Genomic DNA, 16,574 nt, shown 5'->3' on the forward strand with positions numbered 1-16,574 from the left:
AAACAAATACTACACATAGACCTTTTCCTTCAGTACACATAAACCCACTGCCAAAAATACACCATCTCCCATTTCTCACTTATCTGACTTCAACTGAACCCGTCCGTATCGGTAATCATGTCACAAACCGAACAGCTGAAAATGGTTATTTCTTCACAGGGCTCTACGCAGAATTATCAATTTCTTTTCCCCTCTGCTTTTGTTTATATCAGTGCTAACGCCCAATTACCTATCAAAAACAATCCGAACGTCGTCGGCTTTTCATGGCCAAAGTCTGCTAATTCGTTCTTTCTGGCGCAATTTCAGATCCTTTCGAGATTAGGTGGTTCGTAATTCGGAATCCGTTCACTTCTGGGGAAGAATGTTTGCCGGATGTTTTGTATTTACCGATGCAAAATGCTGTTTTTAGTGCGACCGCAGACAAAGGGGATTACTCTTACGTGTTGTGAAAAGTGAAATTTTAAATATAATATTTTGTGTGTGTTTTGTTGCCATGTCCAGAATGAAAGCCAGAAGCGATCCCCAAGTAAGTGCATATTTTCCTTCCTCTTGATTGTTTTCATTAGAAACTTTAATGTCATTTGTTATGCTTGTCGATTGTTTGTCTATTAATCGATTCCCATACACAGGGGGCGAGGGGCGCCCTTTTGGGAAGTCACGCGAGGTCGCTGTGACCTCCCAAAAATTTCCTTATTCGACAAATTCTGTCTGAAGATTCGGAAAATTTCGAGACATAATTAAGAAATTGCAATTTTAAAACGCCCGAATGTCCCTTTTAGATAGATGTACGTATAGATGTACGTATTAATGAATACATTTATTTTATTATTCGGCAAAATTTGGAGTTCCATTTGGCAAATTGAGAATTTTCCCCCACCGAAAAGTTAAGTTCGGGTTACTCCTGCTCATGCAAAGGTTTTTACTGCAATTCTTTCTTATTAAATTATTGTAAATGAAATAAAAGCAATAAATCAGTATGAAATGAATACGTACCTTTTTGCAACAAAGTAGCAATAGCAAACAACATATGTTAAGCACAAATTAACAAATTGATGGCAGACACAAGTTGTAAGGGGGGGGGGGGTCTTGAAACTTAGAATCACGTGTGTGTAATTAGTTTATCAATTTGTGTGTGACACACCTTCGTTGCTTACTATTATTACGAATAAATTAGAAAGTTGAAAAGCTATTAAACGTGCATTTAATTCTAAATTTGCTTCTAATTTAAGTATAAAATCATGTAGAAAACAAATTGAAAGCTATTTTAGATTTCAAAACGCAACGATTGGGGAGATTTCCAGAAGTTAGAGTGAATCTCTTTGAACCTTAAGCAATAAGATTATGTTCATACACACACGCGCGTATTTTTAACGCATCTACAAGCGTATTTCATGTATTGAAAATTGGAAATAAGTCTGAAAGTTTAATTTAGTGTAATTTCAATCTTAGTATTTATTTTCAATAAAAATTTAGCATCGTGTAATAGAAAAAAAAAATTGGATTTTTTAAGATGATACATTTGAATGTTTTACTTTTAAAACATAAGGTGCAAAACACTCTCAATCAATATATTGCCCATATGACTACTTTTATGGTGGTTCCTCAGTAGGAGTATATCCATTACTTGAAATTAAAATAATAATAATAATAATTTTTTAAAAACATAGCTCTATGCACACTCATATAAGGAATGTTGCTTACGGGTGATTTTCAAATGCAGTGACACATTTTGGTTCGAAACACTTTGAAAATTTTGTTGTTATAAACATTAAAATTTTCCTATGGATAAATTCCTTACAATTTATAGCAATCAAAAAAGATAATTAGTTGTGACTTAATTTGCCTAGATTTTAGAAAGTGCAAAAAACTTCTTGGCAAGTCACCTTTTTCTCATGAGTGTTACTTTTATTAAACATTGTAATTTCCTTTCTAAAAATAAATAATCTAATAAATTCTGATGAAACTATCTTAAATACTCAGTAATAAGTCAAAATGATATAAATATTTATTTATTTAAGAAATTTCAAGTATTTGGATAGCTGTTTTTCTCATGAGTGTTACTTTGTTTCCTAAATAAAGAGTAAATTTTACGATAAAATCATATTAAATTAAGCATGAAATGTTTTCACTGCAATTACGATGAACATCTAAACAATTTCAGTATTGAAATCAATTTTTAAAGATTAAAGGAAAAGTTTATTAATACAAATGATGAATTTTAGCTATAGGGTCATTCCATAGTGACGAACGTAACATTCAGACACTCTGTTTTGTTGCATATCACGAGTTTAAAACGTCTAATAATCAGTTACTTGTGGTTTTGTAGAATTTTGTGAAAGAATAAAACTTATGTGTAAAATTCATGAAATAAGTCACAGTATAATTAACATAAATCGGTTTTTGAAACTAAATTACTGTAGTGTGACGAACGTAACATTTTTACAACCTTGAATTTGCTACATGAAATTCAGCTCTCAATTCCTCTAAAGTTTAGGTAGATATTATAGTAAAAACAGTGCAATGCATTATTTTCATTCCTTAACTTTATTTTTCATGCAGAATTATACTAATTTTTCTTATAATATAACAAAAATGAATATCTCATCAAAATATGACGTGTGACGAACGTAACATTGAAGAGCATAACTCTGAAGTTACGTTCGTCACGCTGATGACTCGTGTAGTTTTTTAGACCGTAGTGTGGCTAAATATTAATTAATAAGCAAGCACTGACACTTTGTCTTAAAAGTAACACTTATATCAAAAAATTTTCAACATGGATTAAATAAATGCTTTTTTATTGGCTATGTGGAAAATTTATTTTTTTCTCCTTTGTTTTGAAGTGAAACTTTTTATGCGAGAGCTTTGCTTTTCTGATCCCCAACATTTTTGTGTGACGGAAGTAACGTAGTTGTTTTTTTAATTGTTTCCAAAAAAAGAAAAATGATAGTGTTTAAATTTAATTTTTTAAATAAAATTGACGATTTAATTTCAAGGCTTAAGTAAGCATATATTTGTGGATTTTAGTCACTTTAAACGTTTCAAATAATGCAGGTTTTAGAGGATTTCTTTGATTCAAGTTCAAGGGCGTAATCCACATTGCTAAGGTTTAGCCTTGAATTTAGTTTATTAACTTTTATTATCAAAATTAACTCTATTATTACTATTATTTTTTACTGTTTTTGGCAACAGCTAAAAGATGGAGTTTGAGTAATTTTTAGTTTTCTCACTGTTTATAATCTATTTTCTTCATTAAAATATACAATCATACTGTGAAGATGCCTAAGTCAGACGCAGAAAGAACAAGAGCTTGGCGTGACAGAAAACGTACGGGTGAAATGGTAGTTTAGAATGTAAAAATAAGAAAACCTAAAACTTTTTTTTTCCAGAAAGCTATCAAGAAATGTAATCTTCTTTACGAAAACAATATCCATTGTAAGGATTGTTTTTTCAAGAAAGGAACTTTTTGACTTTCATTTCTGCCACAGTAATTCCAATATTATTATTATTATTTAGCAAGATAACATTTAAAAGCATATTTTTTCCTGGGACTACATGGAAGAGCGTGCTTTTTAAATCTTTCCGTAAACTTAAGTTAGCATGTTGAGAAAGGCGAAGTTGCATTGTTTCACAACTCTATACAAAGCTAGTTTACTAGCTTCTTCACAATCGATTCTCATCTCCTGACTCCTAACTTCTCATTTTTGATTCCTCAGTCTTCTTGATTTTTTTTATCGTTGTGTGTGTGTGTGTGTTTTTTCTTGTGCCGTAATATTCGCATACGCTCTGCTGCTTTTTTTCTCTCGTCATTTTCTCTTTATTTACCTGCCATTCTTACTCTCTGCTTTAACCCCCCCTCTCTCTCTCTCTCTTTTTTTTTTTTTGAGCTGCCGATTTTTCCATAAAATGCAACTTAAGAAAATTCCACAAATATGTGTTGAAAATCAAGTTAATTGTTGCAAAAGTTAGAAAATTTTATACAGTGACATTGAAAAAAAAAAAAAAAACAACTATTTCCAAATGTACATGTCATTCATTTTTTATTGAACTAAACGTTTGAAGGATGCAGTGTTTGTTTCAAGCGATTGCGCTCGTCACAATCAATATGTTATACAAATACAAATACAAAAGTGACGACCAGCAACAGGCGCTGGGCCGAGCTAGACTGGTCCTAGTCAATTTACAATCCCCAGTGAAGATCAATGGCCCTCTTAAAACTATCTACTCCCTTGCTCATTACCACCTCTTCCGGTAAACTGTTCCAAGGTTCTACTACCCTGCTAAAATAATAATTTTTCCTAACATCCATGTTGGCCTGAGATTTAAATAGCTTAAAACAATGACCCCTTGTCCTGTTTTCAGTGCTAAACTTCAGCCCCGTAACATCTTTCATTTTAATAAATTTAAACAACTGAATCATGTCCCCTCGGTCTCTTCTTTGCTCAAGACTGTACATTTTTAGCCTTCTAAGCCTGGAATCATAGTCTAAGTGAGAAAGTCCATTTATTAGCCTTGTAGCTCGCCTTTGAACCCTTTCCAATACATTAATGTCTTTCTTAAGATAAGGAGACCAAAACTGAACAGCATACTCCAAATGAGGTCTTACCAAACTTCTATATAAGGGCAGAAGAACTTCTTTAGATTTGTTTGAAATAGATCTATTGATAAACCCAAGCATCTTATTGGCCTTGTTACTAGCAATGCTGCACTGTTGGCTAAACTTTAAATCCTGACTTATTAAGACCCCCAGATCAGTAACTTTGTCTGCCTGACTAATGACTGAACCTTGCAAATAACAACTTGTACACTTATTTCCATGCCCTAAATGTAGCACTTGACATTTCCCAACATTAACAGCCATACCCCATTTATCAGCCCACTCCGTAATATGATCTAGATCCTCTTGCAGCTGTTTTGCTTGTTCTTCATTTTCTACAGTCCCCATAACTTTGACATCATCAGCAAAACAATTCATGTTCCCAGAAATATTTTTGTGAATATCGTTCATAAAAACAATGAACAAAACAGGCCCTAACACTGATCCTTGAGGAACCCCGCTTAAAACCTCACTCCAATTAGAATAATTTCCCCTTACAACTACCCTTTGTTTCCTTCCGGTCAGCCAGTTTTTTACTCAAATGAAAGTTTTCCCTCCTATTCCTATATCAGCTAATTTGCTAAGTAGAGCAACATGCGGTACTTTATCCAAAGGTTTTTGAAAATCAATGTAAAAAACATCTACAGGCTTCTTATTGTCCAAAGTCATGGTAACTTTGTCATAGAAATGTAATAAATTAGTTGCACAAGATTTACTTTTCCTGAAACCGTACTGAAAACTAGTCAATAGATTATTAGTCTCTAGAAAATTTACTATCTTAATTTTTATCAATGTTTCAAAAATTTTGCAAACCACCGAAGTTAGACTCACAGGTCTATAATTTCCCGCACTCCCTTTAGATCCATTCTTGAAGAGCGGTGTAATGTTAGCCAGCTTCCAGTCCTCTGGCACTGTCCCCGAGTTATAAGAAGCACTGAAAATATTTACGATTACATCTGCTAATTCCTCCGCACATTCAACTAAAATTTTTGGATAAATATTATCAGGTCCCGGAGCCTTAGTCTCTTTAATTTTTTTCAAATGAAGTAAAACGTCATCCCTGGAAAATACAAAGTCCTCAAGCTGTACTATAGCTTGTGTCTTGTTGGTGTCAAGTGTTGAGATACAGTTATCGTTAAAAACACTCGAAAAAAAATTATTAAGAACATTAGCAATATCACTATCGTCCTGAATTAAAATTCCGTGCTCATCAACCAGTGGCCCAATATGACTATTTCGAACTTTCCCCGAATTAGCGTATGCAAAAAACCTCTTGGGATTCCTGTTTATGTTATCTGCCAGTCTTTGCTCCAACTCTCTTTTCTGAATCCGTACCAAATACTTAAATTTACGCCTTGCCTTACAATATTGGAGCCTATCTGCACTGTGACCAGTTTCTCTAAACCTACGAAAAGCAGCTTGCTTGTAAACGTTCGTTACGTTCGTCACGCTGATAGCTAATTGTGTAAATAATTTAATGAAAATTCAACATTTTAAATACATTCTAGGAAGCTCTTGGGAAGAAAATAAAGCAAAATTTTTCTTTTTATAATCATATAAAAAGTGTGGATGGGACAATACGACGTTTTATGACAAACGTAACAGGCCGTTTAGCAGAGAATTCAAATTAGGCTCAACGAGGGAAAAAAAAAAAAATGAAAGAAATTAAAGAAACTGAAATGTCAAAATGTAAGCAATAACTGAAAAAAAAATATTTACATCGAATGTATGCGTAAAAAATGACAGGTCGCGTTTCTTGAATGCTTTATGGTTAAAATTTACATGTTGTTGTTGAAGGTCTTCAAGCAGTAATTATTCTACGCACGGCATCCATCTTGAAAAACCTTTTACGAGATTCGAAAATTAAGAATATTATCTCTAAAATGATGTATAACACATTAATATTGATTGAGTTTGAAATTTTGGCCTGCAGGTTAACATTTTCGTGGAATGACCCTATAGTAACACTCTTGAAAGACGGTAACACTCATTGTAGAGTTTTGGCTGTAATTCCTCTGAAATATTTAGTTATTTTAGAGTTTTTTCCTAAACAACGCGCACAAATTTCATTTTTGCAAACATTAGCTTTGTGTCAGTGTTCACTCTTCAATTTTTTAAAAATGCGAATTAATTATATTTATACGTGTGAAAAAAAAATGTTTCTTCGATAAAGGTATGAGTTATATGAAGGTAATACAATATCCCCATAACTATGGATCTACTCATTATTTGGGGCTCTTTTATCATGAGTGTTACTCCCTTCTCATGAATATTACCTGTTCGAAGTAACACTCATGAGATTTATAGACGAACTAGCAAAAATACCCGGCGTTGCCTGGGTCAGTAATAATTATTAGAAAAAATCGTTACTTGCTTTTGTTTTCTGTTTTAAGTAAAAGAATTTAAAACACATCTTTTTGACGTGATTAAAAATAGAGTTTCTTCCTTACCCATAAAACTAAAATAGCAATAAGTATAAAAACAAAGTAGTATTGATTTAGAAACGAAAGCACTATATTTAAGCATATACAAATTTAAAAAACATGAAATTAATCTTCTCATGTTTAAAAAGATTAATCTGTTGATACTTTTTTTTTTTTAACATGGAGTCTAAAACCTTCTCTGTATGGCTAATGAAGTACGAAGTGATTAAAAAAAAGTAGCTGCGCTCGTAATCCCCTTATACTTGCTTTAGTTATTTCGGGAAATTTCAATCATTGTGGCTCTTGGTGCGATTTTACCGAATTTGCGAAAGTCGTTTCGAGGTATCTTCGATGATGCTCCCCCATTCTTTCCTTACTTTGTAAAACGATATGATATTAATTTTCGTTACAGAGATATCGTCGCCAGATGCTGAGACATTTTTGGTCACCATAAAATGGCGCTAAACAGTTTCATCCGAAATGTTACCAAAATAAGTAATAAAATTTGGTGATTGTTTGAAATTGTGCAAAAAGGAAAATTAATGGAAGTTTTTGTGCTGTTTATGGATTTGCCTAATTTAGTTGCTGGATTATTTAACACAGTAAAAAAAGTCTTTTGAAAATTCTTTGATTGGCGATATTTTGTTTACATGGTGAAAGCTGAGAAACATTATGACGTAGTCTTCGGCTTCAAAAACAGCAACGTTGAAAAAACTGCCAAATGCATCAGCTACGGAAATCTTTCTGCAAAAATTTTGGCGATCTGCTGGTTGTTTGGATAATGAGTAAGTGTTCAATTAGCATAAATAATAATAAAAACCATTAATTACTTTAAAGTTCCGTTTAAATGGAAAATCATCAGCCAAATCATGTATTATTTGCCAATCTTGTGCAAAAATCTTACTTCAAGATTTGACTTGAGAAAAGCCTTGAACAATCACGAAAAGCAAAGAAAGTCAACAATACAACAATTGTCGCTATCGACAGGGAGTTGAGATGATACACTAAATACTGTATTGAGTTGAGGAAAGCCTTCGAACATGGATCTAAAAAGCTCATAACTCGTTTTTTATTCTACTTAGAAATTTCGAACAGGTGCCATCTTCAGCAGAAAAATCAGAGCTTTCGATGGACATATAATGTAAATATGTGCAAGTATTTATTCATCCCAATATTAGAGAATTTATACAAAAATTGTGTTCTATTGCCCCCCTAAGGGGGTTTTGCCCCCCATAACGGGACGAAAACTACCCTATGTGTTATTCTGATGCATAAGCTATATTATTGTAAAGTTTCATCAAAATCCGTTCAATAGTTTTTGCGTGAAAGAGTAACAAACATCCATACATCCATCCATACATCCATACATCCATCCATACAGACAAACTTTCGCATATATAATATTAGTAAGATTCTTCGCTAAAATAAATTCTGTCGGTGTTTTGGTAAATTTAACTAGGTCTCTTGTTTCCTTTAAAAAAAAAATACATTACTGCCTAACTTTATGCTTCTATACTTTAAATATATTACAAAGTAAACGGGTGACACTCATGAAGGATGATACTCTTCACCTTGAATTGTACATCTCAATATACAACATATAAGGAATAAATATATCCGTTTTCAGACTTGCACATTCTAAGAAGAAACAAATGTGCCTTCTCTAACTACGATAAAGAAATATTTTGCACATAAAAAATATTTAACTCCCTGGGGTAACACTCATGAGTTGCACTTAAGGACAAAAACTGCCTTGACATTTTAAAATGTTACACGAACAATTTAATAAAATCTATTTCAGCTGTGTTGGACTAACAAATATTACTTCTTATTTTAATGCACAAAAAATAAAAAAGCTGATTGAAAGCGTACAAAAAAGAAAGAAAACGCGTGAAAAGTTTATACGAATTTTCTAGTTAGGACAAGGAAATTTCTATTACTAGCTAACTAAGGAAATAGAAAAGGCTTATTAATTTACATCCATGAAAGGCACTGAATACAATGAATTTAAAGTAAAACAATGCCTCACTACATGTTTACACAATGCCAATATATATATATACTAGTGGTACCCGCACGGCTTTGCCCGTAATAGAAAATTAAAAGGTCTTTTGGTTTGCCTGTATATTTACAAATATAATGTATGGTGAATTTTCTCGTCAATTGGCTTGTACCCATGTTACGGTTCCACGTTATGATAATTTCGTTATTTACTCGTTCATCTTACGATATTTTTGTTCTTAAAATTGGATTGGAAAAAGAACCACAACGAATTTTCGAAAAATCGCTTCGAGGTGCACACCCTCATGGTACAAACTAACTTTGTGCCAAATTTCATGAAAATCGACCGAACGGTCTGGGCGCTATGCGCGTCACAGAGATCCTGACAGACAGAGGGACATTCAGCTTTATTATTAGTAATAATAATAATAATAATAATATATATATATATATATATATATATATATATATATATATATATATATATATATATATATATATATATATATATATATTAGGGTGGTCCTTATTTTTGAAGTTGCAGATATTTTACGCGACGCCCCCTCAATTTGTTCCATTGTACAAATAAATGATCCTTTCAAAATTTAAAGTCAATCCATGAATATTAACACGTGCCCCTAGGGCCCCCTTTTTTGAGTTTCGAAGAAAAAATTGCGGATTTTCTCATTTTTAGTAAAAATATTCTAACATTTTATGTTTAAAGTAATTTTGAACCTCAATAGGTGCTGCTACTTCCAGATCGACCATTCTCTCATTTTCATTCTGTAAAATTTAACATGTTACAGAGAATAAAATGTACACCAATGGCCTTGGGTCAAGCGTACCGCTCTTCTGCGCTTGTTCCATCCAAGCGGCAGGGGAACGTTTCTTCCCATCAAGATGGACACGAGGGATTCTATAGTCCATTAATGAATGACCTTGGCCATTAATGAACGATCTTTGACAACAACAAATTGCCTCCTCTAGGCTTTGGGGGTGTTGATTTACAAAATTCCCTGTGTATGTAATAGGTGTGTCAAATAGAGTCGCAAGGTTTCAATGCTATAAATATAAGTAATTGCAATTATATTTTAATTCGCTGTTCTTTAGTTATAAACATACCTAAATGCTTATGCAATTTTTAATTTTTAAAATATAAATTTCGAAAAATCCTTGATTACTGCTAACATAAAAATATACTGTATTTTCCATAGCTAAAATATAAATAAAAAATTATCCAGACCGGAACGAAGTAGAAATCTATACTTTAAATTAATTTTCTTCTATTTCAGTACATATTCTTTTATTATCATCATATTCTTGCGATTCACAAGACTTAGAAACCGAAATGGGTATCTATCCTAACCTGTTGAACTTTTGTTTTCTCCAGCTGGTTTACCACAATGCAAAAAAGCTTGACAACTATTGATATCTGCTCGCCTTTCATCACTGTTAGACAAATGCCATATTAGGGTTAAAGATGTTGTTCATTTATTTACAACCTATGTAGATGCAATAAGTTTAAATCCAAATGACCTAGTGATTAATCGTACATTCCTTAAGAGAGCAAAAGAAAATCTTCGAGAGGTAAATTTAAATTTCATGAATTTAAGTTTAGATTTTGTAGTTATTCACTGGGATACAAAGTTACATCCAGATGTAACTGGATAAAGAACGCCGACAGGATTACCGTGATAGCTTCAGGTCTAATATTGAACAGCTACTCGGAATTCCTTAGATGTTTCTTCAGTTGTATATGATATCTTAGATGAAAGTTCTTTATTGCTAACTGTTCTAGCTGTAGTGTTTGATACAACTATTTGCAATACCAACCGTATAAATTGTGCATGCAATTTTTTACAGCAAAAACTGAACGTTGATATATTACATTTGAATTGCCATTATCATGCACTTGAAATCGTACTGCAGAGTGTGTCCTTAAAGAAGTTCTTGCCTTTCTTATTTCTAGATCAGATATTCAATTATTTAAGCGCTTCAAAATTTTGTGGAAAGATCTCCACCATTCAGAACTTATAACATTTCAATCAAGTACACATACCACTTAAATTCAAAAAATAACGAAGTGGATGACATATTATTGTTCGTAAAAAGCGGAATTGAGAAAGATTACAGATAATTCTCATAACTTGTAATAATATTTCCTGGTGAATTTCCTCCTACAGGGATATGTTTTCGGCAACCTGGAGCTTATTCCTGAGCCACATGTGTGGCAAAAGGAACTTTTGTTTGAAAATTTTTATGTTTAGGAAACAATTTAAATTGAACTTACATGAAAAGAAAGCCCTTTAATGCTGTTTTACAAAGCTGTTTTACAATTAAATGCTGTATGAAGATATGGTTTTTCGCAGCAACCCAATCGAGGCTCCTTTGAATAAAATAATATGTCTGAAAAACTAGCAGCGTACAAAATGACGACAAACATGTTGCAGAAGCAGTGATTGGAAAATTCATAAATCACTTATGTATTTATGGGATAAACTAGTAGCTTTGTCCGAATTGGATGAAGGAATTAACTTTGAATGTAGGAAAAGACTAGTCCAAAAAATGCTTGTGATGAGGAAGACGTGTCTGATGACTGTTTAACAAATTTCAGATAACAGTAGCTGATTTAGAATACTTTCTTAGTAAAGCTCTTCCTCTTTATAGAATCAATTACGAGTCAATAAAATTGTTTCATAAGTTGCAAATACTAAAAGATTTTTTTCTATTTGATCCGGATTCACGACAAAATGTTTAAGCTATTTAAAGGGAAGAGAGATTGTTAAAATACTGAAAATTGTGAATGATACACCTGAAAGAGGAGCACAATATTAATCGAAGAATTTCGCAACTAATTTATCAAATATGAGTCACAAAGCAATTTATTTTACAGACCGTCCAAGACTATCGGGAAAAAATACACACTATCGAGACACATTGAGGTACGATTAAGGAAAGTTTCTAAAGCATTATTTCATTCTTATTCAAAGTAAAATCTTTAGATGATATAAAGTAATTAAAAAGGTTAATTTTAGTGCTACCTCACTGGAAAAATATTTTGCAAACCTAGGAGAAACGATGTACTGGGTCTGAAGTAAAAACTCGGAAGATTTGTGAGAAAATTATCAAAAGTGTTAAAGTTCAACGGCCTAGGGGCACGTGTTATTATTGACCGATCGAGTTCAAATTTTACACACGTTACTTTTTTATTATAGTGTCACAAAACTAGGGGGCGTCACTTGCTGAATTCCGAAAAAAAAATTTCGCATATAAATAAGGACCACCCTAATATATATATATACATATATATCAACATTAAATTGAACGGAAAAAGCCTGGACACCAAATTGTCAATCGTTTTGAAAATCATCCTTACATATCGTCGGTTGAGTACTGCAACTAGTTAACTGCAAATTTTGAAAAAAAAAAAAAAAAAAAAAAAAATAGAATGCTTCAGTTTTGCTGAAAATTTTGTTCGAAAAAATCCAGAAATCTTCCTATTCAAATACAATATTATAAATACTTGTTAAATGACATTTAAATCGAGTATTCACATTAACCCAAAAATATGAACAAACATTCTTTTGTAGAGTTTTCCTTAAAGCAGTACAGTCAAGTACCCATACTTGGGACAGTTTTGAACTTCTACCTTTAGTAGTATATCAATCATATGTTTTCCATTCGACCGAAGTACTCTATTTTTAGGATGTGCCTTTATACTTCACCTCAGGACAAGGTATAGATGTGTTATGTCCTTAAAAGATTTAAAAAAAAATCATTGTCCCATGTTAGGGATCTCCATCCCTAACTTGGGACACTTAACATTTTGATCTTTCTTTCATGTATATAGCAATAGATATTAGTTTGGGACACCAATTGTTATTTTAAAGAAGTTTATTTTACAACTTAATGAAGAAAAAATATCATTAGATAGAAATAATATAATCTTGTAAACGTTCAAAGATTTCAGAATGTACACTGTGGTTGGATGACATGGCGTATTGCCATCCATAAAAACATAATTAAACTAATTCGCGGCTTAAATTTTCGGGCACCCGAAAATAGCGAAAATTAAAGCGTCGCAAAAGTATATGCTCTTGCAGTAGTTAGCGATCAAAAGTTAATGAAGTGACATGTTTTGCAGGGGTGCCCACCTGGGGGGGGAGGGGGGAAAGGGTCATGGCCCAGACTGCGCCATTAAAATTTTTATGGGGGTTGTTTTGATGGGTATTTTTCTCATTTGGGGGGGGGCTCTTGCTTTTTGGGGGGAACTCCGCGATATTGAGGGGGGTGCGTCCTTGCTGTTAGGGAGGGCACCCATGTGTTTTGGAACTAATCTAAGAAAGCTTTGCGCTTGCATTTGTTCTGTGTTCTTTTCGGGTATTTCTGATAAAATTTTGTAAAGAGAAGCAAATTTGTTCAAAACTCGTACTTCTTAATGAAATATTTGTTTCCTATCCGATTAAACTGTTGAATAATGACAGATAACGATTGTTTTCCTTGCATTGTCAAAACGAGATAAACACGGTAGAAATGGAGATAATTGTAAAAAGATAATTATGTAGCTCTCTGAAGCGAAGCTTCTATATGTACAACAAGGATATTTTTAATTCGCACGTAATGGCTGCATTGTAAAATGATAGAAGCATGGATCTTAACATTTACACGATTCCAGAGAGATCTTCGGTTTCGGTAAGAACCATTTATTTTTAAAATAACGTTTTTATAGAACATTAAATAAATGAAATGATATAAAATAAGTACTATTTAATAAAATGTGTATGTACGAAAAGTTCAGAACATTATAACAACGTTAAAAATACACAAAATAGCAGTACGAACTGTAAATCCCTGTTTCGGGATTATAAGGAACCCCCTTTCAGTTCGAAAAAATGAGTTAATGGAAGTAAATATCTTTTGTCATTGGTTTTTCATTCACAAGCTCTTTTTTTTTTTTTTTTTTTTTTGCATTGAAAAAAATTATTGCAGCCTCGAAACTCGTGTCTGCAATTCCCATTGCTATCAGCGAGAACGGCATGCAATGTCGTTTTTGCACTTTATTTCTTCCAAGCTTTTGATCTTCTAAGAAAATACGCTAACTGTCCTCCATTATAAGTTTTAACCCTATTTAGTTTATAATTACAGATAGGTATTTTGTCCGTAATTTCTTATTTAAAGGCAGTTTATTAAAATATTGTGTTTCAGTAAAGTTTCACTAGATGTTTATTTCAAAATATACTAGTACTTTACTATGTTGTTTTGCTGTCGTTAATTTCCATTTGGTAAAAACTAAGTTATACAAATTATGCTTTAAATATTAATATTTTAAAGTGTTATTTTTAATAACATACATGAGGTGTCACGTGCGGCACAAAATGACCGTTTTCCGGGGATTGTCCCTCAAGTACAATCTATACAATTAACATCTGTGCGCGTCTGTTTGTGTGTGTGCCTGTAACCCTATCTCCTCTGAGCTGACAATGGTTACCAAATGAATGCGGTATCGTTGGATATTGGACACCCAGGGGAAGCCATTCCGTCCTGTCTCACCCCTCTAAACCTTAAGCGGCCGGAAATCAAGTTCTGAGGATATCCAGGGCTGTCCTGACATCCCTGAAATCATCGATTGTCACCCGCCGCAGGCGGCATTGAGCCACCACAGTTGGTAAACGGGGGTTGGCGAGCGAAGCCAGTGGAGGCAGAGTCCTCTTTTAATAGCAAAAGAAACTAACTTCAGGGCTTTTGATTTACTACCCCAAAATTTACTAATATTTTTACAGCTCAAAATATTACTAGATTGTTACACTTCGGCAGTACTGTTAGTGAATTTTTGCCTTGATTGCTCGATCATAGGCAAATGCAATATAACGAGTGCCAGCTTGCGAGGTTCCTAAGAAAATGGCGACTCGTTCTTCCGGGTTTTCCTGCAGACCAGTAGTATAAATATACCGTTTTAGTGGCGCTATGTATGAAATAACTAACTTAACTAGCGCTAGATCATTTAATGCCTCAGAAAATTATTTGTATTCCTTTCTCTGTCTTTAGCTCGCGACCGAGCGTTCCAGCCCCCAGTTTTCGGGCGTGGAGATCCGGGACCGAATCATGATGTCCCTGACGGAGGACGACTTCCAACGGAAGTCGACGTACGGCAGCATCCAGGACGAGAGGAGGACGTCGTGCTGCTTCGCCGGGGACCATTTCCTCACCTCCAACAGCCAGGAGTTCGTGCGACGAAGTCTCAGCATGGACAGCGTTGTCCACGTCGACGTGAGTACCACCTGTCTCAGTATTTTATCGAATACATGGATGGGAGGGCGCCGTGGTTGGAAAAACTACATTTTTTTTGTAGCGAACTACAACTACTTTTTTCAAAATGTAGCAGCTGTAAACTACTTTTGAAATGTAGTCGCTACTTTGCTACTTTTTAAAAAATAAAAATAAATAAAAATATATACAGTGGCTCCCAAAAGTCTTCGTACACCTACGACTTTCAACGAAATAGGCCCCAATCCATTGGTTAGAATTAATATTTCGGAATAGGTATTTAATTATAAGATCTATGATCAACTTTTAACAAAACTACATGAAAAGTTTTTGAAAAATATTAAAACTTAATTTTTAAAAAATCGAAAACCAAAAAGTGCCGGAAATTTTATCTCACAAAAGTCTTCGTACACTTTATAAAATGTCTATATATTATTGAATAATCTAACTTTTTATTAGGTTATTAATTAGTAAAATATCATACAGTATTCATAACACCTTTTAAACGTCTGGGAATAGATTTTATTCTTTTTCTTTCCTTTTTTTGCGTAATTTCGGAGTAAGTGTTCAACCACACTTCGAGTCTTACTGTTTCTAGCTCTATTTTCGTTTTAAAGCCGTATTTTCGTAATCTAACCTCCAGATATCTCTAAATACGTTACATTAAGTTCAAATCTGGAGATTGAGGGGTATTTTCTAAACTTTAGGACAATTTTCGAAGCACTAGACGCAAACTTTGAAAACCGTGTGCTTCTTATCGTTATTTTGATAAAAAACAAAGTTGTTTCCAATAACCAAATTTTTGGCTAAGAGTTCAAAATTGGGTTTTAAAATATTTACAGCATGATTCATTATTTCATCAAAAAATTCCAAGCCACCAAGTCCTGAAGCTGATATGCACCCTCACACTAAAACACCTCCACCGTCCTGATTAACTGATCCAACTAAGTTCTTAAGATTAAGTCCCTATTTTTTTCTTATACTTACAATTATACAACAATTTAACCAAAAATGTTGAATTCATTTTTATCTGTAAGTAAGACGTAATTCTAAAACGCTTTGAGCTTATTTATCATTGATTTTGAGACGAAAAGCGTAAGTTTTCTGTTTTTCGTACGGGACCAAGAAAATTTCTGCGGGAAGAGGTCCCATTCAATACAGCTAATCAGAAAACTTGGCGAAAAATTTTAGGTGAAAATTAAACGTAAAGTGTTTCTTTTAACTCTGTTGAAACTTTTACAGCACTCAAATGCGTATTTTTCATAATTTTTTTAACTTTAAATCTCCGA

General features: G+C 33.3%; 1 protein-coding gene across 1 annotated transcript in view; it reads left to right on the forward strand.

Annotated features, from left to right (window-relative positions):
- The first annotated feature begins 373 nt into the window (after positions 1-373).
- The window catches only part of LOC129227779 (uncharacterized), a 67,482-nt gene continuing 51,281 nt past the window's right edge, over positions 374-16,574 (forward strand). The window contains exons 1-2 of the mRNA XM_054862387.1: positions 374-526; positions 15,067-15,288. Coding sequence (XP_054718362.1) covers positions 494-526; positions 15,067-15,288 — 255 coding nt within the window. The 5' untranslated portion in view covers positions 374-493. The remainder of the gene's footprint in view (positions 527-15,066; positions 15,289-16,574) is intronic.

The sequence above is a fragment of the Uloborus diversus genome, chromosome 8 (assembly GCF_026930045.1).
Source record: "Uloborus diversus isolate 005 chromosome 8, Udiv.v.3.1, whole genome shotgun sequence".
In the NCBI taxonomy this organism is placed as follows: Eukaryota; Metazoa; Arthropoda; class Arachnida; order Araneae; family Uloboridae; genus Uloborus; species Uloborus diversus.